The sequence below is a fragment of the Agelaius tricolor genome, unplaced genomic scaffold (assembly GCF_023055355.1).
Source record: "Agelaius tricolor isolate 1412-34295 unplaced genomic scaffold, bAgeTri1.0.p SCAF_12, whole genome shotgun sequence".
Classification (NCBI taxonomy): domain Eukaryota; kingdom Metazoa; phylum Chordata; class Aves; order Passeriformes; family Icteridae; genus Agelaius; species Agelaius tricolor.
Window position 1 is genome coordinate 12,269,557 of NW_027269272.1, and position 27,923 is coordinate 12,297,479.

General features: G+C 39.1%; 1 protein-coding gene across 2 annotated transcripts in view; it reads right to left on the reverse strand.

Moving 5' to 3' along the window:
- The window catches only part of SLC9A9 (solute carrier family 9 member A9), a 176,518-nt gene that overhangs the window by 93,544 nt on the left and 55,051 nt on the right, over nt 1-27,923 (reverse strand). For both annotated transcript variants that reach the window (XM_071437659.1, XM_071437660.1), the window contains exons 7-9: nt 11,140-11,278; nt 10,200-10,305; nt 1,446-1,534 (exon numbers count right to left, since the gene is read on the reverse strand). In XM_071437659.1, the coding sequence (XP_071293760.1) occupies nt 1,446-1,534; nt 10,200-10,305; nt 11,140-11,278 (334 nt within the window). The remainder of the gene's footprint in view (nt 1-1,445; nt 1,535-10,199; nt 10,306-11,139; nt 11,279-27,923) is intronic.

The following is a 27,923-nucleotide window of genomic DNA, read 5'->3' on the forward strand; positions in this document are numbered from 1 at the left end:
TTCTATGTGTTCAAGGGTAAATTTGGTTTATTTTCACTATTTTGTTTTGCATTTGTTGAATAGGAGGGAATAACAGAGTAAACATGAACAATACTAGGATGCATTTAAACAAAATATTAGTTGATTCTGGTGCTGAAAAGCTTAATAGATAATTAAAAATACCACCAACCTTGGCTTTTTCTGTCTCTCTCTGAGGCTATGCATCATTAAAACATGCAGATGAATCCCTGAAAAACCTTCTATTCAAATTATAAGTTTTGTGCAAGGGCAGTAATGGCATATGTAATGCAGTCTTTCTGCAGAACAGAAACAATTCTATGGTAGATTTCAATGTCATTCCCTTTCAGTGCAGTTATCAGAGAAAGGTTAGTTCTCTGCTGGAATACTTTCTGAAAGCATCAGACTCCACTGCTATGAAGAAATACAATTGAAAAGACTCAGACTGTTCAATAGCTAACACTTTATTATGAGAGTAGTGACCAGAAACTTTTTGTGATCTAAAGTCAGTGAGAGTCTAAGAGCTGAACTGATACTGTGGCCAGTATTTTTTTCTATCAAGCTGTTTTTGATAGAAAATTGGATTTTTGATTAAATTGAGATGTGCAAGAAGCAATGAATTTTTCTATGTAAAATTTCAAATGCTTAAAAGAAAGGAATTGCTGAAAAAGGTATGAGATTGCATCATGAAAATTATAGTATTGGACGATAAGTTTCCATTTTATTCTAGGAGATAGATTTCCTACAGCCTGGGGGTTTTGGGACATATGAGTCAGTGTTAAAAGGGAAGAAAACTGCATTTAAATGACTTCTACCAGGCTCTAGGTAGTGGCAGGGTTGTCTAAAATTACTCATGCTGAAAAGTATTTTGAACACTGCAATGCCATAGATCTGAGAACAGCCTCATGTTTTAAAAATAATTACAATTGTACTAGTCACTTCTTCAAACAAAAACAAATGATCGAATTTCACATTTCTAAACTCTAAATAACACAATGGAAAAAAAAAATCTCTATCTTTCTAATTATGGCAATTTTTAATTAAACAGAAATTAAACAATGTCATTGCTAAAATCTGTGGGCCAGACTGCAGTTTATACAATCCCTTTGCAAAAATCTACAGGGATCCAATCTTTCAGACCACTTCTGTTTTACTTCCTGGAGCTCTTTGATTTCCTTAATTTTGAAGCATTTTTGTATGGAAGTTGGTGGAAGCTGTTATCTCCATACCTGTCTGGCATTTCAGGTCTCTCGGGAAGAACAGATTCTTATATTCTTATTTTTTTGCTTATCTTGATAATTGTTACTGTTTTCCTGGCAAAATCTCCAGTCTTTCCCCTGAGGAAGACACAAGCCTCTTGCTGTGCATTGATGAAATCCCATCCAGCTGTAGTGCAGTGACTGTTACTCCTTACCACCAGTGTAAGGTCAGTTATTTCCATGTCCTACCTGTTTAGTTCTCATTTTGGAATCTGCTGACAGATTGTTGTAGGTGTAATGAGCCTGTGTGACTCCACAGAAAAGGACAGCAACAATACCTGAAATTAAAAAAAAAGAAAAAAAGAGTTAGCTGCTTCTGTTTTCTTACTTAAGCTTGCAAAAGGCTGCATAAAAAACCAAATTAGTCTGTTAATAGCTTTTTATAACAAAAGAAATTTGAGATTTATGTTCTAAGGCCAATCATGCTTCCATAGCATTTCCACTGTAGTGTATTTGGAAATTCAAAGGCTGTATAAAATTTTTTTTCAATTAACATAATTGTAACATGTAGGAATTCGGACTATTTGAAAGAATTTGGCAGGGACTGAATAGGAAAGGAAAAGAAACTGCTACATTTAAATGGTTTGAGACTACTTGGTAGGAAATGACTGCAACAGGGTAAAACCCTTCCAGTCTGTGCCTGATTGTATCTTATCACCAGCAGGGTGTAACAATGTCAAGGTGAACAACAACCCACTGCTTAAAAGGGATGCTCTGGCAGGTGCAGGCTGTGCTGCCCAGAACAGGCAGGTCAGTGACTGTGCACCAGTTGTAGTCCCAGCCTGTGGAAGGTCTGGAGGGGCAGGGAAGCAGGATTGTCAGGAATAATAGCAACAAATTTGTTTTGTAGGGATATTTTTCAATACTGCCTTGGCCCTGGTCGTAACTCACTAGAATCACTGAGTAACATCACTGTGTGCAGTAGTGTAATTAATGAAGCTGATGAGATTGTGAGGTCTGGACACAGATCATGCAGGAGGAACACACATAGGGAGAAAACAGAAATCCAAAAACAGTGTCCACCAGGAGCCAAATGTAAATGGCCATGGAGGAAGAACACTCTTTTTCTTAAACTTGGGGCATGTCTACACAGATAATTATTTACACAACAGCTCAGGGCTTCCTTGTGTCCACTCTGATCATTGCTCCCTGCAGACATTTTGTTTGCTTCTGGGTTCTCTTTATATTTTAAATTTACCTGTACTGCTTCTACAGAACATTGACTCTTTAGCCAAGAGAAATTCCACTAAACTTTTAGTGTGTCTTTGTTTCTTATATTTATTTTAAGTCTGTTTTGATTTTTTTTTTCCTAGCTACACTAAGACTTTTCTTCATGATAAATATTATGGGGTGTGGTGAGATTGTCACTGCTGAAATACATTCCAGGAAGTTTATATTTTTGTGAGGTCTAATTGCTCTCATGAATGTGTCTAATTCTTTTTACTCAGTAACTGTATTTGATTGTGCAGAACTGATCTGAGGAGTTTAAAAATTCTCAAGGCATTAATAATATTCACTGGGATGCTCAAACAATGACATTTCAGTTAAAAATACAGGCAAACAGTAATGTTGCTAAGTATCACTAGCTCCAGGCTCAGTAACTGAAATGGAGATAAGAGTTTCTGATGCAGTTTCTTCTCTATTAATCATCAGGATGTCAAGTCTTGCATTTTAAAAATTGGCTATTAAATTCAGCTGTGATTATAAACTGGTTTTGACTGCTAAGAAACTGTTAATTATGGGTAGTGAGAAAACCAAGAGTGTCATGAAGAATAAAATGGCTTAAATCTGATTTTGCAATAAGAATAAATGAACTGAACCATACAATTATGCAAGTGTAGAAACCAGATATACTCTGTTTCCAGGGAAGACTGGGGGAATGCAGTGGAATATTCCAATTGCTACAATTGAAAGCTTAATATGTACCAGCCATGACTCTCACAATGAACAGTTCATTGAAGGCTTGGAGAAAATGGTTTGTAATGAATATCCATAAAAATGATTACTTAAGAGTGATTATCAATTACATGTTAACTGAAAAGGAAAGAGAAGTACCTGAAGAGGCAAACACAGAACTCTTTAGTTACAAGGAAAAGGCAATCTGGATTTCTTTGTAGCACTATAAAAGCTGGAATTGAAGTTAGCTGGGTAGCAAAATACTGTATGAGCAGAGTGTGGCACAGAATGAGGCTGCTTTTGTGGGCTTGCTTTCACAGAGAAGCAGGTAAGAGCAGATATGGCAATGCTGGAGTTGAAAACAGAAAATATCCATTAGATGCAGGAGGCAGATAAAGCAAGTGGGCCTTTTACTTGTCCTCAGTTTCAGGCTGTTGGAGGCAGCTCAGTCACTCTTTACTTAAGTGGAGAAATCAGCAATTACTGAGACAGGACTACAATTGCAGAACAAAATGCTAACTTAAAGTAAGCAGGGAATGTTTTCAGTTGAAACAGGTGGTAAGTTGTTAAGTGCAATACAGCTCATTGTGTTTATTAACAGATTACTGACATTTTTCTCTTAATATAAAAGATGAGACACTTCACAGAAAAAATGCTTTTATCACTAATAAACTTTCAGCTTCAGATCAACCTCTTTTTTTTAGAAATAAAAGCCTTACCATTTTATTTGATTTTTTGTAACAGAGACATTGAAGCAGCTTGTTAGCTGTTAATACAGCTAGAGAACTTATTCTTACATTAGGTTTTACAAATACATGTAGTTGAAATGCTTGTTGAGTCAAAAGCTAGTAATACCAAAAATATAGCAACTATATAGGAACTTGTACATTTAAAAGTATTTTCCTGATAGTGTGAACCTTAAAATTATAGTGTGGGAATTAATTTACAAGTGCTAATCTGAAAATAGCTCCCATATTAGCTCTCACTAATAGACAAAATCTTCTTTTACACCATTTCACAAACATGCAAAAAGGAATATCAGAGAAGAGCAGCATGTGCAATGTTCTTTAAATACAAATCTGGAAGTGAGTGGCCACAATCAAAACCTGAAAATTTGCTAATTTGAGAGATGAAACCAGACATTTTTCTCCAGCTGTCAGGACTTTTGGTGGTAAAAAAGAGAATTTAGAAAAAGAAAACCCCCAAACCACTACTTTCTGGGGGAGCAAAATAATAAAGGTGTAGCTTCATTTCAAAAGACCTGTAAGCAAACCAGTTTTCATCCCAATTTAAAAGCTTTCCAGAACTTCTGGGATGCCTGTCTAAAGATGCACAACATCCTGAAATTTCTCAGTAAAGCAGCAGGAACTGGTCTTTCATCAGAGGTGGGGAAATGCATGGAAAAAGGGACAATGAGGATTGGGTAAAAGAGAGATTATTTAAATCAGATAACATTTACTTTGGAGTCATATTTATGTGAGAATCTCCACAGCATCTCCTGGGATGCAGCTGAAGGTGTGAGTGGCAGGAAATGAGACTCTGTGTGCCTCCAATTGCTGCAGTAATGGGGCCACACACCCAGGGGCAACAGTCTCCCTATCCAGGCTGTTTGAAGGTATCAAATGTGACTAAACATTTTCCTGGTACTAAAGAAAAGATTTAAGGTTTCTTACACCAGACCTGCACCAATGCAAACCAAAGCTCGTGCTTTGTTCATGAGGCTTTTATCTCTGGAGTTATCTGAGGCTGATTTCATTTTGAAGTGACAGAAAACAACAAGAGATGGAGCTGAGGGGATTTTTTAGGCCCTTATCTGAGGATTGATCATTGGTGTTGTACCTGGCTGCTTCAAGTGAGACCTGGGCTTCAGTGTTGTACTTTTGTAACCCCAAATGAATTGCTGAATTCAATGTCCACTGGAACTCCTGTGGTGACATATAACAGCATTTATTCTGGCCATGCTAAGAGTGCTTACCCTGTTTATCCTGAACCTCTGCACTCGCAATAAGACTCCACTACCCACATTTTATGCAACTGATCTTTGGTCTCAGCTTAATGCTTTGCTAGAATATGTGATTTTCTCCAAAACATACACATTTCTCTTTTTTTCTTACTGCCTTAGAAGACTGTGCCTACAGCAGCCTCTAAATTAGCCAGGCCCAAGCTCTGACTCCAGTAAGGGATTGGCAGCAGACCAGCTCAGTTGTCATCTGTCTCTGCACAGCTGGGCAAATGCCATTTTCTTATCTCTTGTTTTCCTAATTAGGCTTAGATTTCATCCTGTGCTCCTAGGAGTGGCAGACCTTGAGCTTACAAGAGTTGTGGTCTCTTTGCTTTTGACCTGGATGCCAAAGTATCCCCTCTCCCTCCTCACTGGCAGGAGTCTGCCTACTCTGCATGTACATTACACAGCATGGCACATTACTAATGAATAAAGAAAAGAAAGCCACACAGTTTAGAATTGAAAGCCCAGAATATCTTCCTTGTATAGAATAATGTCAGCTCAGTGAACTAAAGCCCAAACTGCCTTGGGCTCACAGTGCTCAGAACTGCAGACAGAAATGTTTTGGTAGATCCCTTCTGAGAGTGTGCACAAGACCTGCTCAGAGCACTTTAAAAAAGCAATGAGGTAGATGACAGATTCTAGACAAATTACAGCAAACAGATAGGAGAAGTGAACAGCATGAGGATAAATGCACTTTGTCAGCAGTATTAAAGAAAATGAAGTTGGTGACATTCATGCTTGCTATGTCCTAAATAGAAAAGTAGCACAAAATTGCCCCAGTGAGAGACCAATCTCTGGACTCATCCTGAGTACCTCATTCATAATAGACTGCTTATTTATTTTTGGAGGAAAAGGAGGAGAAGGTTTCCTGATAGATAGACTCTGCTCTCCTGTGAGCCCCTGAATAGGAAGGCAGGTGTCACAAAGGCAGAAACATCACAAAATATCCAGACAAGACTTGCTGAAGGTGAGGAAGCAGCAGTAATTTATTATTACAAGCTTTTTTGCTTTAAAATGATCAGGGCTCTGAAAACTAGTAAAAGAACAAAAATTACACTCTCCAACAATTTTTTCCTTCAAGGTCTTTTGTCTTTTTTGTCTTCATAATGCAGGTCTTTACTGTGTAAAAATCAGAGAGCTTGGCTGCATTTTGATGCCTTTACACTGAGTCACTGTGTGACTTTGAAGCATGCACCAAATGAACACATACATACAAGTCAATTCCCATACATATTCTTGAGTGTATTTCTGCAGGTAAATTAATCTCCTTTTATTTGAGTATCTGGTCACTTCAAACAGCTGTAGATAGAGAAGGTCCAAGTGAGATGACCATTAAATGCCCATGTACATCATGAAACCTTTCTCAGACTGAGTGATCATTCAAAATTTGGAAAATGTTTTTAATTATAAAACAAGATAACAAGCAATTAATAAATGCAAGATGTACTTTCTTAATTTATTTCAACAAGTGTTTACTTTAAATTATTAATGATTTTTTTTCATAGCCTACTAGTAAATACTATGTAATGAACTTTGCAAATGAAAACCCCTCTATTAACACTGGCCTTACTCAAGTATTCTGCTATTACAGCTTTGCTCAGCAGTCAGGAATGATATACTCCAGGGCAAATGAGAACATGCACAAATTAGATTCTACTGTATAAGAATCAATTTATCATGCATGTGTCACAGCTTGATGATATAGCTATAAGATTAATAACCATAACATTAATTTATAATTTCCAGTTCCCAGTATAACAATAATTGTGTAGTCATCCCAGATTTTTATTTTGATTTGCTGGTTCGATCACATCCATTTTTCAACCAGGGTCAGGCCCATATATTGTGTGTTATATATCATGGGATATCTTGGGGCAGAGGAATGAAATATTTTCTAAAATATTGACCTGTAGTACTCTCCATTTAAGTTTTATTTTAGAAATCTGCAAGCTAAACAAGTGAGCCCTACCACCTACTTTACCCACTAAAAAGCCAGTATAGCCCATTATTTATAAATTATGAAATACTTCAATATGACCCTTCAAAAAGCTCAGAATGATTGAAGGACTGCTGTGGAAAGCATAATAAGAATAAAATTATTTTGCAATTACATTACTTAATAGCTACAGGGAAGTACTAGTCTAGTGTTAATCCTTTGAAGTTCATTTAGAAGGAATGAACAGAGAAAACACAATATCCAAGGAAAATGAAGATGTATAGAGGCATAAATGTCTAATGGAAGCAGCTGATTTTTGAAGCTTGTCAGTACTAGCAGTGTGGAGCACTGAATGCAGTGGTGCAGCTGTGCCATTGCTGGGCTGAGGCTCTCTGCATCCTCACAGCTGCTTGTAGGGACAGGCACAGGGCTGTAAACCAGAACCTGCACACACTGAGACAAAGGGCAAAGCAACAAAGCTGGCAAAGACTGGAAATTAGAGTGTGGATTAAGGCTGAGTGTGTCCTGAAGCATGACTGCCCCTTTGCTGGGCTCCCCCTGCCCCCTGCAGCAGGTGCTTTGTGGGTACACATCTGCATTTCGCACTCATTTCCTAAGCATGGGCATGAGAAATCAGGGCTGAACCAAAGTCTGGTGAAAATTTCCTAACCAACAGAATATTTCTGCTGCTGAACTTGGGGTTTAAAATAGGACTGACTAAAGGATAATGTCAGCAGAGTACTAATAAAGTAAATGCAGTTATAAAACACAGCTTTGAACTTCTGAAGCCACAAGAAAGGCTCCATGATTTTTTCCATAATAACAGCTTCTGACAAAAGCCTTTAACAGAAATTAAGTGACAAAGATTTAACTGATAAAAGTTTCAAGATTAAACTTTGCCTTCTCACAACAGTGTAATTAAACAATTTCCACATGAAACTCAGAAACCATGAAAAAATACCCATGAAAAAAATGCTAGTGGCAGAACTAAAAACGCTTGATACTTTTTATTGGAATATATATGTTGGTGAATTAATTCTCTTTCCTCTACCAGTTCCTATTTTGTTAAGAATTAGTTAAATTTCCCAACAGTTTTCTATTTTTCCCTTAAATTGAAACTTTACTTTGGTTCCACTCTCTTCCTCCTTCTCTGCCTCTGTCCATTTAAAATTCCATACCATGGCTACCACCACCATCTGTGGTGTTCAATAATTAAGTCTTTTATTTCAGATATTTTATATATTACAGCAGAAAAGAGCAATGAAACACTCTTCAGGGTAATACCAGGAGAGACTCTGCTGTCCATCATCACATTTGCAGCATGCAAAAAAGACATATGCCAATTATTTTTGTCTGGACATACAGTCTGTTCCTATGCCTGAGAAATGGAAATTACCTTTGGTGCAGCACCTGAGGCTCTGAAAGATATGAGTGTTTCCTTTACAAATCTACTTTTTGTGTATAATGTATAATCAATTGTTCAGTTGCTGAAACACAGCATCCTTGTGCTCTGTGAGGAATGCATTTTAAAACAGTCTTTACTTGGAAGTCACTGGATTAGGAAATCAGTACCTCCAGAAGCAGGAAAGTGATCAACAATGCTTTGCTTGCATTTTTCTGCAGTATTCATGCCACGTTTTTAGAGCTTGTTGAGTCTAACCCCAGGCAGCAGCTCAGGCTCTCAGAGCTGCTCACTCCCTCTCTCCCTCCTCCTTGGTGGGATGGGGAGAGAATGAGGCAAGGGCAAGAGTGAGAAACCTTCTTCCTGCAGCTTCTCTGCTCTGGGGTCAGCTGTCCTGGCACCCTCAGCCCCTTTGCTGCTGGGCTGAGGAGCAGAAAACCCCTTGGCTCTGTGTAAGAGCTTCTCAGGGACACCTGAAATACCCCTGATTACCAGGCCTGGTCCAGCACCACATTAGCCACTGTGAAGAAAATTAATGCTATCCTTGCCCAAAGCAGTACAGAGCTGTTAAGAGACAAAATGGACTTTCATTCCACCTGGTATCTGATTTTCTTGATGAAATTAAATACCACCCTTTTGTTCAGTTCATGTACCACTGTTTTTATTCATTGGCCTGAAGAATTTGGCAGTAAACAGGATGCAAAGTTGTATAATTAGTAAGACAAAAATGCAGATATTAATACCCATTCAGAAATGGTTTGATTGTGTGGCTGATATTAAAGAAGTAACATGCTGGCTCCAGAGAACTCAGTAAAAATATAACTGTTGCCTTCAAAAGGCTTTGAACAATTTTGCAAACAAACCAGCATGGGCTGCATTATACTCCATTAAGCATTTTTCTTCTCCTGATTTTCCCTGACATTAATTAGAGCACTGGATTTCAGAGGTGACAACTTCAAGAGCATTGAAACAATCAAGGTCATAGAAACTTTGTTCTTTTGAGTCACACTATACAATAGATTGCTGTGGAGGTAAATTATATCCATTTACAATTTTTGCCTCAACTTCTGTGTGGACTTTTATGGAGGCCCTGGGCACACAATTGACTGTGATTGTACAATTTCTTTCCTGGCATTAATGAAAAAACAATTGGATCACACATCTTCCTACCTGTCACTGGGACATGGCTGTGCCAAAATCTACATGTAGGTGTACTGAACAAGATGACTTTTTTTTTATAAGTATAAAGATGGGTGCAACCCACTGGCCCTGTTCTTGCTTTCCTATTGATAATTGGTCTCAATTATTGATAATTGAGAATAACGAGAAGGGCCCGGGATATGGAGTGTGTGCAGAGGAGCACAGGCTGGTAATCACAAGACACTGCCCCCTTCCTTCCTTGCCTTACAGTTATCTTTGGTCCCATAGCTGGCCAGAAAAGAGGGGGATTAATAGAGAGACATTAATAGGGATGGCATAATGCAGGGAAGAGAGACAGAGGACTTGAGCCTGAATCTATTATGTCTTTGGAAGAATTATTCACTGTCACTGCAGAATTGTTCTTAAAGATGAAACAATCTCCAGTATAGCAACAGGCTTTTAGGAGCTTTATATATGATGTCATGCCTAAAATAAACCATGCATTTTACCCACACTAGAGGCATAATACAAAATTGCTTTTATTTCATTAAACACAATACTTACCTGTAAGCCCAGCAGCTTCTGCTGATAAGAAGGCACTCCAGGATAGGAGGAAAAACAGACCTGTCTCCAACATAGGAAACTCACACAGCTTTGTGAATTTTGTCAAGTGCTAAAAGATTACTAAGGAAAAATAAAAACCCAACTGTTTTGTAAGCTAAAATTACCCCCAGTCTGAGAAAGGATGAAAGAAACAAAGCAAGCTCCCCCACCATACTCATCTAAACATTGAATTTGGGAAGAACTGCACAGCTTCTGACTTATCTCAAGGAGCAAAATCTGGAACAGATTTTAAAGTCAGCTATTTTAAGTACTTTTGTGGAGTTGAATTAATACCTAGTTGGTTGCATTTGATATTCTTTTTCCTAGAAAAAAGGAAAAGGAAGTAATTTTGTCCAGTTTTAAAAACAAACTGGCATTTGTTTACATTTGTGTGAATGCAAGAAATATCAAAATCACTGATCTTTCTACAGTAGCATTTTATATGAAGTGCAAAACGCTAGAAAAAATGCAGGGCAACAGAAAGACCTTTAATTTCCAGCTTAGTTAAACTGATGGGCTTGTCACTACACTGACACAGTGTAGTGTTTCCCTTGTAGCTTTGTATAATTGCTGCTAGTCTAGAGTTCATAAATAAGTTGTGTTCTTAATAAATTAATGTTTGAGCCTCAATATCCTTCAAAACACTTTCCTTAAAATACAATTATTTGCAAATAGGGTGATAAAGGCCAGAGTCCTGCCTAATGATAAGTGTAAAAAAAGAAATTTTTAGATTCTGACAAATGGCATTTCCTGTCAATTTATGATTTATCTGTTTGTTTACAAACACTTGAGCCCAGAGTGAAAAGCTTCAGGCTCAGACTAAAGATGGTCACTCTCAGATATTGCATATTTTTTCCAACATATATAGATTTGCTCCCTGAAAACAAACCATAAAGGATATTAAAGCTGTGACAACAGCATAAGAGGATCCCATGGCAAATGATCCAGCAAAGATCCCCAGAAAATTTCCCACTGACTGGAAGAAAGCTGCAGCATCAAAAGCATTAGGATTCTCCTTAGGACTGTAAATGGAAATAGAGCTGAAAAGAAAACAAAGGGGTGGGGGAGAGGGAGAGAAAAAGGAACAACAAATTCAATCACATTGTAACAGTTTTGGAATCAATAATTGCAAATGAACAGTTTTAGGCACTCAAAATGCAAACCAAGACTTCTCTGGGCTAACAGCAGATGAGAGCAAAGCAGATGCAGACTGGGGAGAACCAATTTGTTTTCAAGGTATCACACTGGAAATAGTCTACTGCCAGTCAGCAACACTTTTATACTAGAAGTGCCATAAACAATATTGTTTCCAGGCCAACAAAACATTAAAAGGTGGTAGGTGGATAAGAAAACTGCAGGGAAGATAGATAACTCTGAATTATTTATTGGCTATATGTCCTCAGAGCAGTTACATATTCGCAAATATCCTTGATAAAAAGTGCAGCTTTGTGGCTGAGGTTCAAATGGGTGACACAAATCACAGCAGGTACCACACATGCAGCAGCAATTTTGTCTCAAACCACTGAGCATTTTCCTTCCTGGTGTAACCCTTCATAACCAGGGCTGGAGCTGTGGCAAGGGCTCAGCAGTAGGAAACTTGTGGACAGAACGAAAGTTGTCCCACAGAATGAAACTGCTGCAGTTGTCTGAGGTCATCTCCTGCTTCCCACCCCTGAGTGCAGCCACCACAAGTGTTTTGGGATGGGAAAGGAGGCCACCAAAGCAAAGGGGCTGTGCACTGAATAATTGGAGTGTCTCAGTTATTTGCCAGCAGTCAGTTATTACCCAGAACACCAGTAACTCCATGAATGTAGGTTCTTTTTCTTGTTGAAATGTTATATTGAACAGATACAAAATTGCTCTAAGCCTCACAAACTAAGAAACATTTTACATCTTTGTGTTCTGTTGCTTTGAGTACTGTTTTGAGTTCTTTTATGATCCTTGTCAAAGAAAATGTGCTGAGCTTGGCTTTGGATTCCAGAATGTCCCTTGGATAGATGGAAAATGATTGGTATTTTAAGAATTGGAATTTTAGAATTTTTAAAAAGTTGTGAATATTTTAAGCTTTTTGATAGTAAGAATGCAATCCTTGCAGTCTGATGATTTTCATTTGGAAATAAGGCTTAGGGTTGAAGTTCTGTATAAAGGATTTTCTAAACAGATGCACTGAAATAACATGAAGATGTGAAAAGAGTTCTCGTGCTTTCAGTCTGCAGAAATGGCACAAGGTTCTCAAGGCATATGGTGGAGCACCACAAAAATGAGGGAGGAATGCTCATGTACTACAACAGAAGTAACTAAGCACTAAAATCTGTGATCTCCAGTTATGCTGATTAGCACCACCACCAAATCAGGGAGATGATTTCTGGTGGAAGGTGCTGCTGGTACAAGGACACAGAACCCTGGCAGCAGAGGAACTGGTGCTCAGTAGCATGTTGCTATCTAAATTTTCTGTCCTTTTTCAACTGTGGCTTTCTTAAACCAGGGGATCCATTATAATTCTTTGTTTCTCTTGCCTAGAAACTTGTAGGTGTGTCTTGACAGCAAAGCAGCCACTTGGTTCTTTGATGTTTGTCCCAGCCAAGTACAAAGACTGCAGCTGCTGCTCTGTTTTGCTTAGTGAATTATAAATCAGGAAATGATCTTTTGTGCCACTGGTGCTCTGGTCTGCATTGAGTGGTGAATTCAGAGAGGTCCTAAAATCAAGGAAAATGGTTCTGTTAGAATGATGGGCTCTGACCATGATAGGGATGCTCAGTAACAAAACAGGTCATGGCATGGAGTGAGAATTTATTAGTCAAATGTGAGCCATAGTCAGTAAATGTTTTTTTTTTTAAACTATGTTAATCTTAGGGCAAGAAAAGTTGGCTTTATTAAGACTGGTTAGGGTTACAGTTTGCCCTCCAATCTACCAACAGAGTTCAGGGATGAGGAAAACTAGAAGAAAGCATTCTATTCTTAATGTAGTTATTTCAGGAACAAGTATGAAGTGACTCATTCTCACTGAAAAGTTTTTTACTCAGTGTGCCCCCCATGATTTTTTAGAAGCACCACAACATGACATGTGCTCATTATACTACTGTGGTTTCTGGTATAATCTTTCCAGAACTCCTGTTTCCCTGCAGCTCAAAGAATATCTACTTCTATTCTTCATTTCACATTATTCTCTACTAGAGCTATTTATTTTTCTGGATATGTTTCTTTTTAGCACTAACTTTTAATCCTTTCAAGCATCCAAAATATGCAGTAATTTACCTGAGTTTTTCTATATAAGATGCAACTTAACAGAACAGGATTTTATTCCGTTTATTCCACTACTTGCTGCCAAACCAATTATTTAACCTAAACACAAAATTGGAAAGTTTAACACTGGAGAGAACCATAATTAAAATTATAGTGCCTCTGCTCTTCTTCCTTTTCCTTGGAGAGCAATTCAAAAGGCCTGCTGGCATGACTTGCCCTCTCTGCTATCTGCTCTCTGTACAAAGGGGATGATTGCAGTTCATTAATAAGCAGTGTGGGTTTGATACTAAATTTCAAAGTGTTTTTAGGTTTTAGAGGCTTTCTAAACGCTGAAGAGTTTATTTGTGTAAATTTGTATCAGAAGTGGATTAAGGGAGTCCTCAAAGTAAATGCAGCAGAAAACTGTTTTCAGAGACTGATAAATGAACAGACTTAATGGCAAAGGCCTGCTTTATCTGCCAGCCAGAACGAGAAAGAGTGCAGGGATTGGAGTGAGAGATTTTTGTTCACTCCCCACTGAATACTCAATATATTTATCTCACAGACACCTGTCCCAGTCCCTACTGTCTGTCTGTGTGTGAGCCTGGTAACCTCTGCCTCTCCTTCTGGTTGGAATAATACTTCACCTCCTGGCTGGGCTCATTAGGATTAGCCAGCACTTTCTATATTAGACAGCTATTGAACAGATCTCTTTTTATTTCCAGTTTTTCTGTGTTTCCTTGAGCCAACAACATTGGACAGGCTCAAGTGCTTTCACAGCTTTCAAAAAAGGAAATACAGGCAATATTTATTTATGCAATGTATTGCAAGTTGGGGTGGTAGTTTTTCTTGTAGCAGATAGAAAGATCAACAGTTTGTGTTAGTTGTACCACGCTGAGCTTTCCACTTCCCTCCCCTCATCTGCTGAGATCACTTCAGGATGAAAGCTCAGCATGACAAACACTTTAATTCTACACACTTTATAGAGATCTAATACTCACTTTAATTCTACACAGTTTATAGAGATCTAATACTAAAGGTCTGCATGACAGAAGGGCTTTTGCAATAGAAAGCATCCAGTCACATTCCCTGCTACATCTTAATTGATTACTTTTTGCATCTTCAGTTATTCTTAAGCAAAATCTCATTTATTCACAAGATCTTTTTCTTCCTGTTAGTTTTCCCAGCCTGTGAGTACAGCACAATGTATTTTCCTTGGAAAAAGGAAATAAAATAGAAAACACTTAGCATTGCAGCAGAGATTTTACAGTAATTCATGCAAGTTTTTTGAGGAAAAATCTGTTGTTGAGGTTAAATCTTGTATCCTACTTTTGTTTCTGTCCAAACCTGATGGGGCAGCATCAAATAAAGAAATGCTAATCAGTCTTAACTAGCAGAACAGCATGAAGATTCTTTGTTTTGATATCAGCCAAAGTGAAGCAACACCTGTATCAGATGCATTTTAGAAAAATGCATTATGCTGGAGAAATACACTCAAGCATCAGAAGGAAAACGTGTGTGAACAGCAGGAAATTTCTAATAGAATTATGTAGAGTCAGTTATTAGAAATAACCAGTAAACAGACTGGTTTATTCCTGTCTTTTTGACCAACAGGAAAATAATAATTGGAGAGGAACATTTCTTTGCATTTGCTGAGCCAAAGGGCTTCCTTTAGCCAAGTGCCCTTCTTCCTCCTTGCCCTTCATCACATGCCATGTAACACTGCACAATGTGAGAAAAGAAAAAAAATACCTGAAAATACAGGAAGGTCAGGTGTTCCCTAAAATACCTTTATTGAATACAGTGGGATCTCCCTCAGGTGAAAATTATTATAGAACTACATGGTGATTTCATCAGCTGCTAATTAAGAAAAATAAAGCAGGCCAGAAAAAAAGTATTCTAGAGTTCAAGGTTGTTTTTAAGAGGGAAAGAAGGTTATTTTTCCTGAAATTATAATTATGCAGAAAAAGGTAGGTCACTACAGTATGTTGGAAAACTTGAATCTTTCAGAGAAGTGGATGGAATCAAACAGTTTCTGTTCCCACACAACTTTTTGGCTATATATTTTTCCTAAAAGTGTTGGAAGGAAGCCAAAACATCAGAGCTATAATTTACCCCCAATATGTGTGTGAACTAGAAGTGAAAGTCCATTCATGGCACCAGACACCCACACCTTCCCTTGGCAAATTGGTAGAGCCTGCTCAGGCTTCCTCACAAAAGATCTCCTCCCACAGGAGGGACAATCAGTTGAACTATAAAGGTAAAACCAACTGGGGAAGTTTGGGATGTGGCCGTGCCAAGCCAGTAAATCACGTAGCAAGCAGAGGTTTGCAGGCACCTAAGGAAAAGCAAAGACACAGCAGAGCAGGAAGGCTTAAGGACTAGCAGAGGCAGCCAATTTTAACAGTTTTGAAACAAATATGCAGACATCTTCTAGATAAAAATTTCAAACAACAAACAAATGCATTTTTCAGATGTGTTAAAACAGTGATCAGTACATTGAAAGAACGCATTGAGGAGTCTTTTGTACATCTCTCTGTATATATACCCTGTGTATACTCTGTATATATAATGGATCTGTCTCCATGGAATTTATTCCTGACAATATTTGCAAATTTTTAGACATGTAAGGTTCCTGAAGCAGAGACTTTGCAGAAACATAGATACTAAGCTTTCTATTTATATAGAGCTTTATATAACAGATAAAAAAATAAAAGGAATGAAAAAAGAAAGGTGCTGGTAGTTGAATTACTGCCCAAGTGGCCAGTGTTTGAACCTTCATTATGGATACCCAAAATTTTATTCTTCTTGGCAATACAGCAGGTCATGGTTTTTATTCCACTTATAGCCTGGTTTCATCACTGCTAGTATTAATACTACTATTATTGGTTTTAATTCTAGAAGAAGGTCTGGCAGTTGTTTATAGAAACTGTTTTCACTCTGTTTCTTTTTCTCTGTGCCATGGCTCATTTTCTTCCTTTGCTCCTTTGTAGGCTTTTCCAGAATTTCTAAAATACTAGAGGACATTTTATCTTGATTACTTTAAACCGAGCTAACATTTACTGTTGTTGTATATGGGCTTTTATTGCTTTTACACTGGTAACTATTTTCCATTTTCTTCTGTGTCCAAGCCTGAGCTGACACACAGCAGCAGCAACTTAGAGAAAACAACAAATAGTTTGTGTTGTTCCAGGTAGACTTTCCCCTAATGCAGATCTTAGTTGTCATCTACCTCCAAACATCAGGGACTGCAGAAAATCTGTCATCCTCCCTCCTTCTTCTCTGTGTCCCAGCCCATCACCCTTAGGAGGTCTGCTCTACCTCCCATGGGAGCCTTGGAAGCCATTTATCCTGGTGATCACATTCTTGCCCTCAAATCCCACACCTGGGCCATACAAGGTCCTGGTGTCTCACCCACCTGGATGGGGCTGAGCTCAGCTTTCCTGGTGCCCAGGGACACTCTGCCAGTGCCTGCTGCCAGAGGGGCTGGCCACTGCAACCTTCTGAGCCCGCTCAGAGCTTGCTCACTACAGGGCTGCAGTCACTTTGACTCATAGAAAGGAGATGTGAGGGGAGAGTTTTGACAATGATTAAGGACCTAATGGGCCTTCAGGCAGAGCAATTTCAAGTCTAACATCATCTCTGATCTGGTGTGGAGCTTCTCTGCCCCAGTGCACCTAGCAATGGTGTGCACTGTCATCTGTACAAGTATCTTAGCTTCTCATTACCTTGTTCTAACCTGGTTTTATCTTTGACAGGAAGAAATCCCGATGAACAGCAACAGGGGCTTAAAATCTATGCAAAAGAAAATTAAGGCTTTAACAGTAAAATTTGTTCACATATCTCTGAGGCTTGGCATAGGAATATTTCATTCTCAAATGACTGCTATTGCTTCTAAATGCCTAATTTTCATAAATCTATTTGGAAATATCACAGTCACAGTGACAACTCTTTCCTGTCCCATATCTTTGAGAGGAATGAAGCACATCAGCAGCTAACAGATGGCTGATAGTGGGCTGTCTGTGACAGCATGTGCTGCATTCTGTGTTATCCCTCTGACTGTCCTTATTTATGAGCTGATCATATCCAAAGGCACATAATTTACACATTTCTGTGCCTGAAAATATGATCCCTTCTCATTTGGATATCAGAACTGTAATCCAACTCGCTGTTTAATTTCCATTCTTTTTAAACCTTGCATGAAGAGGAAATGCCTGTGTCTGTCTAGAGCAGCTTGAAGTCTATGCCCCCATTTAGGGAGATTTCAGTAGCTTCAGCAACTGGGAAGATGCAGATAGTGCTGAGAAAGTAGAAACAAAGAATCAACACCAAGGAAGCAATAAATGTATTTATTGTACTAATACAAAGAGCTGGACTTCTCCCCTGCCTGGCACCTCTCTGTAATCACTTATGCAAAATAGAACAAGGTAGAACAGTGCTGTAAAAAATATGCATTTTTTCTGCAAAGAAAACATGACTGTAAAAGTTGTAACCCATCAACCCTCTGAGTTAACAAGAAATAATGAACAAGTTAAAAATTCTTCAGTCAGTATCTAGAAGGAAAAATGAAATAGTTTTCTATGTTATTTAAACCAAACCTGCTGCATGATGCTAATTGTGCCACAAGGGGAGTTAGATGTGCTTTGTGTGTTCAGACTCTTGCTAATGTTGGTTCATGAGCCTGAGCAATCTTTTTGCCTCCCTACCTCTGAGACATGAGTTGGGACCTATTGTCCACTCCCAGCTCTTGCACTACTAAATTTACATTCTTTTGCATTATTCACCTTTGTATTATCTTTAAATTTTTTACTTGAGTCGCTCATCTCCAAAGTTACTTAAAGAGCTGAAAATATTTATCCAAAACATTTACACAACCTTCCCTTTATGTGACAGTCTTTCCCATTAGTGCAGGGTGATGAGACTCTGGAATAAGGATTTTCTGTGAAAATGATACACCTCTCTTGAAATCCAAAAAATTGAATTAATGAACAATTTCAAGTGTTCTGTGAGCATAAGCAAGAGTTTAATGTGCTCCTGGAGGCCTAATTCGATCCACACCTCAGGTTTACTTGTACAAAAGTGGCAGAATGTGATACTAGGGACTAGGGAAGGTGATTACTGGAAGAATGGGTAATCTTAGTTAACCCTCCCTTTTTCTACTAAAATTTTTGGGATGACTCAAGGATGAGGTAAGAAAGCCTTCCAACTACACTAGTCTTTCACAGTGCCTTTGTTCCTGCAAACAAATGTTGTATTTATCTATGTCAATTGAACTCCACCTGCCTGTTGACAAAATGCTGTGGGCTGCTGGCTGCCTGCACGGAGCGGAGCATTGGAATGCTGCAGTAGATTGCCAGAAATCACTGTGATTTACTGTCATCCTGCTCTAGAGGAGAAACTGCCTCAAATTACCCTTACAGTGATGAGTGTCTGAAGCAACTCCACTGATTCAGTGCAGTTGGTATAAATGTGCATTGACCTTACAAAAAAAGCAGGATATGACACAAACACTTAAAGGAAGGTTTTAAGCAGCTTGGTTAGTCATGAAAAATCCTTTCTCTTATGGGCAACTAGCAGAGATTGAATGGAAAGAGTTTCCACTAAATCTTTATTAAATAGTAATTTTCTTATAATCAAACAGTCCATGATTTTGTTCAGGAGCAGTTTAAGACTGAAACAACAGAAAATGATGTATAGTTTATGCCAGACAGTATTCCCTTCATTTAGGCTTTGCCTCATCCTCATAACACTGCAGGAGAACCCACTAGACCTGTGAGCACTGTGAGATACCAGCAGCATTTCCTTTATAGTAACAGCTGCTTCTTATCCTCAAAAATGCATAGTCCTACTCACCTCACCCTCCTCCAGGCTTTGAACCAACTTGTCCCTGAGATTGAGCTGGTTAAACAGTTCTACAATACACTGTAATTTCTGAAATCCCCTTGGATGAATGTGGCCAAAGGAGTGAGGGGCAGTAGTACATTGCTTAGCTTGATCAATGGAAGAACATAAGCAGGTTCTTGTTTAATACTCAAAGGACTTTTTTCTTCTGTGACCTCTGCTTATGAAAATCTGATGTGCTCAAGGGTGGTGCACCCCGTTGTCTTTTCACAGAGAACATTCCAGATCCCTGCCTGTGCTCAGCCCAATACTCCCAGAGACAGGGAGAGGAGGCTCTCAGTGCCCAGTCCTGCTCACCTCGAGGAAAGCAGGCTGTCCTCTCACTGCTTCTCCTCTTGTCAGTGGGACAGCAAAGGACCCCACTGTCAGCACTGCTCTGCCAAGCCTCAGCTGCCCCATGACACTGCCTGAAGTGTAACAGGGGTGTAAAGCTTACCTAGGAATGTTAAAGAGGAGGGACAGAATTGGGAGCATGCTGCTGGGAATATGCTATAAAGAATTGAAAGGTTAAGTGAGAGAGCAGGAGAAAGAAAACTATCTTTGTGATTTCTACCAGATGTCAGTTTTATATTCTACCAGTCATATATTCTACCAGATCTCATTATAAAAATATAATGTACTAATTATATGCTTTCATCGATTTTTCTCAGGCATGAGGTTTAATTTTGTTTTTTCTTCTGTTTTTCTTGTTATCTCCCTGACATAAACTGTCTGTGACCCAAAAGTAATCTAATGAAGTCAGACCATATAATAATCTATGTTTGCAACAATCCTAGAGCTTAGTAAGCATGGGTACTCTTTGTCTTTTAAGAGATTTTTATGCTACTGTTTGTGTTTAAATCATCACATCCTAGACACAGCTAAGTGTGCTGCTAGAGGACGCAGGTAGTCCCTGGAGCAGCTGGATAATCCACTGCCAGTACTATGGCTGTGCCAAATTTCTGGCCTATCAACAGCCTTGGGCTTTTTCACTTGCAGAATGTTTTCTGTCAGATTTAGAAAGAAGCTCCCTGCCTCCACTGAACTTCAGCATCTTCAGGAACTTCTGAACAGAGCAGGACACTGGGCAGCCTGGTGCTGAATGTAATTGATAAAGATAAGGTACATAGAACCCCACACAAATTGGGGTGGAAGGAGAAGGAAAGTATGCCTAAAGTTTTTTCTATTTCAGTGTTCTCCCTCACTCTGCCTAAGACTCTCTAATGTGTAATAAATAGGAAGAAATGTGGTCTTTGCTATGTGGTATATCATCCTTCTATAGCCAGTGCATGCAAAACAGATTCTTTCATAGTCAGAAGAGGGTGAAATGAGAAAAATCTGCAGTTCATGTAGCTTTTTAATATCTGGAGTACAATTTGTCTGTCTCCTACCCAGATTCTTAGAGAGATAAAAAAATCAAATGAATGCTCCAAGAAATATTGTCAATAGATGCAAACAAACTGGCCCACATGATTTCTAATTGCCCAGACCATGCATCAGATGACCCCACCCCGGCCCTGACTTGGAACAGGCTAACCTTGAGGTTGTGCCAGGCATCCCTGTGTAGCCCCATTTCACTGAGGAAAGCAGTTCCCTTCTCTCAGGTGTCACAGTGCAGGGCTGTGAGGGGCAGCACAGCTCACCTGGAGCTGTTCTCTCTCAGCACTGCAAGCTGCCTGTGCAGTTTTCCTGTGCATTCATCATTAGCACTCCTCAAGGATGGCTCCCACCATTTTTTCCCCCAGTGAAGACACACCCTGTGCTCTCAGCTGTCAGTTTCTGTGCTGCAGTTGAGAGCATAGCTGCTGTGGCAATGGGATTTCCAGAGCTCCACAGCCCTATCGATTTTTCCATGCACCCACCAAACAGCTGATAATTTTTGCCTCTTGCTAATCTGGATTTGAGATGAGCCAGTAATCTAAAGAAGAAAATCTTTTTAATCTCCTGAGCTGTTCAATCCCACCTACATTTCATTATTGAAAATATTTTCTATATTTTTCTTTTAAAAAATGGAATAGCTAGGAAAAAATGACTCAGGCATTGTCTGAATGAAATGCTATCCTGCACGATAACACAGCTTCTCTCACAAATATTAGTTCTACTTCTGTTGCTTTATAATAAATGGTTGCAGCTGTTGCCATGGCAATTTTAATTTTTAAAAATGTATCCAACTGAAGACAAGAAATGCAGCTGTTGTTATGAGAAAGTCTAAAATAAATCCAGATGTGAATTGTATGATCTAGTGTTGGCAGTAATAATGTCAGAAACAAAACATGTTACATGTTTTGTTTTCTTGATATACTGGAGCTGAGGATGGGGATTTAGGGACATTCTGAATTGTAAGTCTCTGTTTCTGATCCAAATATAGCAAATAAACAGAATGAAATTTCACCTTAGGGAAAGGCACTTGCTAGAAAAGCTGGTCAGCCTTGCATAGAGAATGGCAGTAATATTCCTGTAGGAGAAAGGTGGGCCTCAAGATCTCCTCTACTTTTCTGCTAATATGCTAGCATTTTATTTTTTACAGCTTATAAAAAGAAAAAATCCCAGTCATGGTAGAAATCTTAGAATTGCAATATTACCTATTGTTTACTTCCTTATCACTCTATAGCCTGAAGTTCTTTAACCTGTTATACCTTTAATGTGAGAACATTAAAACAAAATTACTGGACAGTGCTCTACAAAGCAAGCACAGTCCAACAAGTCCCAGTACATGCACTAATAGTCATCCACTGGAAAAAACCCACTGGGCTGGGCAGGTAAATAATCCATGTAAGTCTCTTTTGGGAAAAAAATACTTAAGGATAGAATTTCTGAGGAGGTGATAGAAGAATAGGTCCAGACTTATTTGAAGGGGAAGTTTACCTCTGGTGAGTGCTGGCTGAAGAGCAGTAGCTCCCAGCAGGAGCACAGAGGTGTTGAGGGCAGCCTGTGAGTGTGACAGGACCCGGGCAGGGCGGCACACGGGCTGAGAGCTGGCTTTGCATCCATCTTGGACCTTTTCTGCTTGCCTTGGAACGGCAGAGGCTGCTCTGCCCAGAGCCCTTTGAAACTGTGGCTGGCTCTCCACAGCCTGGAGGGTTCATTTCAGCAGCTTGGGGCTGCTGGGAGCAGAGACAGGGCTGCTGAACCTTGTGGAAATTGGTTCGCTCAAGCGTGAGTCGGTGCTGATTATGGCGCCTGCCAATAGCTCTTGGCAATCTGGAGGATTGCTGAACTTCACTCATGGTAAAATTAAACAAAGAGAGGGAATCACCACTTAGGCAGGGAAGTTGATGTGGATAGAAGTTCAGTCCCAAATTCTAAGGCAATCAAAACAGCAAAACCTTCTTTTTATCCTTAAGGATTACAGCAAGAAGAGAAAACAAGAAAACACACACAAAATACACTCAGACACTCATTCTGTTTCTCTGACTTCCATCCTTGGGGATCTTTTACTCAAAATAACTGGAATCTGTATTTCTTTATCCTTTGTACAGGAACTTTGAATGATAAGTCACCTTTAAGCCTTGCTACTTAAACATATGCTACTTGAAGGAAATCTAAAAGTTAATGGGAATCTTGAAAATAATCTGGATAATAAAATCCTACCCATCCCAATTTCCTCAATATAAATCACTTGATAAAAGTGACCTAATACCAAACATACTGGATGAGAGGTTTTGCTTTGATAAGAATGAATTATTTGTAAGTACCTATGCTAAGGCTTTTGGACACACAGCTGCCAGCTGATTGTGAATTATTCCTCAGTGCTAAGACTGAAAGAGTTAAGGAACATCTTCTTTTGTTAAAATGAAGGTATATGCTATTTGCCTATCCAATGCACTATGAAAAACCTCACAGAAATGACAGGCAGCCAAACAGATAATTTTTCTTTCTGGCTTTGTAAAGACTCTATTGATTTACAGATAAACATGTAGTATAACACATTAATTTCCACCACTTAGTTTAAAAATAAATACTTTCCCTAGACAGGAAGTTCTATGAGGCTTAAACACAGCTATTAATAAGAGGAAAATTATTCTGCCTAGCTTCATTACCCTCATAATTACTAGAATGTAGGAGTCTTGCCTCAGAAACTTTTGCATTCACTTCACTCTAACAATGCTCAGTGAAAACACTCTCCAAGCTATGTACTATGTCCTGCTAATGCTAGAAATAAAATGCAAAACTGTGAACATCCTATAATGAGAGTTTAGAAATACCTTTCACCTTACTCTCTAGGAATAAAAACACTGTAATAAAGAAGATGTACACTGTTAAATGGTTCAGGAGGCTGATATATTTCTTCAGGAATATTTTCATCTAGCTGTAACCCTTTCCCAGTGTGTCTGAGGCAGGAACAGCAGCCTGCTAGGCACTCCATTATTCTCATTTCTCTCACTACTGCTTCTGGCTGTGCTTGCTACAGATCAGTAGAATAGTGTGGAAAGAAAAACAGGTTGATTTCTTTTAAGTGAAAATAAAGTAAATTTTCAGTGAATGGGGATAAAAAATTAAAATGCTTTAAAGTCTAAAACCTATATTACTTTTGTGAGATTTTGCAATGGAGAAATTACTGAGGGCAAAATGTGAATATCAGTTTATTCAGTGTATTGTTGGGATACTACTTTGTTCAAAGTTTTAATCATATTTAAACCTTCCTTTTCAAAATCCAAATTCTAGCATGACTGTGTCTCCCCAGAAATGTGCTGAAACTTCATTAGAAATCCAAATAACATACACATATGCACATTACATTCAGAATATGTGGATCATTATAATTAGCAATTAGTTAGGGAACATCAACGTTCCAAATGCATCGAGAGCAAACTGATAAAAAGAGTGGGTGTCTTTCCCTGGTACCATGGTCTTCACAGGGAATGTTCCTAAGTCCCATTGCCCTGAACACGGCAGAAATGCGCTGTGCTCTGTCACACGGAGCTCTCTCAGGGCCACTTGCACAACTGCTGCCCTGAGTGTTTTCTGTCTCTGTCACAGCTTGTGACTTTGCCAAGATGTCACCAGTGAGACTACCTTGCCATGTTGTATTTGCAATTTCCATGAAGATTTTTTTTTCTCTCTCTCTTTTCTTTTTTTTTCCCCTCTTTAAATTGGCATTCTGCAGAGCCATTATAGAGAGACTACCTCTGTGCTTATCTTGGACAGAAACCTTACAACCACATAATTACAAAGCTTTCTCACTGAACCACTTTGAAATTCAGACTTGTCATTTCCAAGGGGAGGAAAGAGGAAATTATCCATCTGTTTCCTACATATCTTTCACCCTTGTGAAAATGTGACAAAATTATGCAAATTTTTAAAGGTTTCCAAAATGTTTAGTTGACAAATCTCAGTGGAGTTCTGATAAACTTCATCAACTAAAAATCTTACAAGATCTCATTTTTTAGGCACATACCATCTAAAACTTAAATATGTGGCTTTTTCCCCTGCAGCTGCTGGTCCCCAGACTCAGCCAGCTGCTGTCCCCAGTGCCGTGACTGTCACATCACCCCTCTTGTCCTCTTTTCCTCTGCTCTTTGTCACAACATAATAAGAAGGATAGTGAAGAGGTGCTGGCACCAGGAAGGAAGTCAGGGTCTCTCTCAGCTTTAGGGTATGTAGGAGGTTGGGGTTTACAGTCTTAGATTATCTCTAGAAATAATTTCTTTTTATCTCAGGTGGGTGACCTAGGGCCTGGAGAGTGCCACAGAAGTGGTGGAGCTGGTCATGCAGCTCAGGGCAAAGGGTAGAGTGAGATGGAGATGGTGACCATTGTCTTCTGGAAAGACAAGGGAGAGAAAGACTGAGACCAATACAAAAACAAGTGGAAACAAGGAGAGAGTGGAGTTTTGTTACCATTGGAATCAATCCCAAGGATAGAAATTTGCTGAGTCTCATCATTGAAGCAGATGTGAAGTGCAGTAACTGGAGGTTTGCAGTCACTCCTGCTGTGCCTGGCACTGAAGGAAGGCAGCTGATGCTACTGTTATCAATTATTCTCTTTGCTCAAGTGACAGAAGTGTATCCTGAAACCATTAAAGTTCCTACTCCAAAAGGTGAAACATGCACACTGAAATGATGTCTTGGCTATGGAGAGAGGGAGGTTTCTGTGTATGAAAAAATGAACTTAAAAATAACATTTAATTAAAATGTTTACAAAGGGTACCTCTCCTTTGTAAGATATGAAAAATTTTGGGCATTATGTAACTAGTAAGTATTTGATAACATTTGCATTATTTTTATGTGCTTTATGGACAGTTCCTCATGCACATATATATATACACACACATATATGCACTGCAAAAGAATTTAATGAAGAATTGTGTCAGTTCTAACAGCCTCAGTAGTTCAAGGATTTGAGCCTTAAAAGATCAAGGCTTGCAGGAGGAAGCAATTTACCTGATATTGTTGGTAAAAAAAAAAATGCTTAGAGCAGGTCAGAATGATGAAATTCAAATTGAACTGTAGCACAGAGGTTATGGAGTGGTTCACAGAGGGATCACAAGACTCATCAGTCTTTCCTAGTGTTCCTGGGCAGCCACTGGAAATAGTCCATTCTCCCACAATAGGAATGGGTTCTTTGTTCATGTAATCATAACCTGATCTCCAAGGAATAACAGCATTTTTATGGAGTATCCTGTTGTGACAAACTCTCTGTCTCTGAGTTAGCTGTGCTCTCCAGTACTGTATTTCTGGGAAGGATGTGGGCAGTGAATAGGAATTGGTGGCTACCTTGTAAATGAAATGACAGAAAGGACTCCCAGACCTTTCTGACACACACTCCTCCTCCATCTTCTCTGCCAGGAGACATGGTATGTTAATTTATTGCAAGACCCAGACAGACTCTTACATACAGTATTTCATCCAGAGAGGATGAAATCAGCTTTCTTTTGGAACACTTCAAGGGAAATAATATCAATACTATAATTTTAAAATAAAAGGGGTTGTCTCTGTAAGTAGAATGAGACTCTGTATGTAATTATCTTGCTCTCAGGAAAAATCTGTCTCATTCACTAGAAAATGGTTATTTGGACAAGAAAAACCATCTGAAGAGCTCAAAACCCAGGCTGTAACCTGTACAGGCTGTAACCTGTAAAAACCATGATGTACTTCAGTTCTGAAGAGTTCCCAACAGAAATCTTTGAAATGAAGAAGCTTTGATGCCAGTTTGGTCATTTGCAGGGAAAGTGTAGCTAAATAAGTGCCACTTAGGTGTGATTTGCAAGGACTGCAAGCAGTGCTCTTAATTCTGAACTTAAAACTTATCTGTCTGTTTGTGTATCAGTGGATGGAGATACCTGCAGCTCCTCTGGTTTGATTGGGTCTGACAAGTACAGACATTCCCAGCTGATTTGAGCTAAGCTCTATCTTCATACATCCCTCAGGGCAATCTCCATAAGGTTGCTCACTGAAATCTACTCTAGCTTAGCAGTCTGCAGCTGAGGGCTGCCTGTTCAAATAAACTGCACAGACAAAGCAGTGCCAATTACAGAATTGAGGTGGGCTGCCCCTGGCTGGGTGACAGGTGCCCACCCAGCCCCTCCATCGCCCCCCTCCTCTGTAGGATGGGGTGGGGGAAAGAAAATAAGATAGAAAAAAGACCAGGAGGAAGATAAAGGCACATTAACAAAGCAAAAGCTGTGTGTGAAAGCAAAGAAAGCAAAAATTCTATTCTCTGCTTCCCATTGGTGGGTGATGCTCAGCCACGTACGTGGAGCAGTTGCTCTGGAATATAAATGCGGTAACATTTATCTGCCCCCTCCTCCTGTCTCTTAGCTTTTATTGCTGAGCACATCATATGGTACAGAATATCCCTTTGTGGCCTCCCTGTGTCCTCTCCCAAGTCTCTGTCCACCTCCTGCCACTGGGAAGCTGGAGAGACAGAGCTGCTGCTGGGCCAAAACTGCACCAAAGCTGCAGCAAAACCCTGCTGGGCTCTCAGCAGGGCAAAGCACAGCTCTGTGAGGGCTGCTGGGGAAATAAACTCCAGCTCACACACACCCAGCAGCACAGAGAGCATGACCTTTAGCATATATTAAATAGATCCTAAGTAAAATTTTAGTATGGCACTAATATTGGAAAAAGGGACATGAAATACTGAAATGTGAAATAAATTGAGGAGTGAGAACTACTTCCTGAAAATATTCTCTTCTGAGTGCCCATTTTCATACTACAATTTTGTCTTTAAGAAGCATTACAGAAATTCAACAGCATTTTTTCCTCTGATTTAAGTATAACACTGGTCTGTACAGTAAAGCTCATGGAGGAGAAAAGAAAGGAAGTTTTGTTAAGCAGAGATACAAACATTTTATGTGGGATTTCCTCTATTCTGGGAGAGAAGCTCTTTTAAAGTTCCTGCTAATAGCAAGTTTGGTTAGCTTCCCAGTGCTCACATCTCCTGTTCCAGATGGTCAGTGACGTGAAACTCTAATTATCATCAACAAAATAAGCTGGGACTAAACCCTTCCTCAAAGGTAAAAAGAGCAGATGGACAACCAAAATTTCATTATTAGAGAAATAATAGAGAAAAGGACTCCACATCTACCTTTCAAAATCACTCACTAACATGATGCATAATTAACTCCTTGCTCTATTAATATA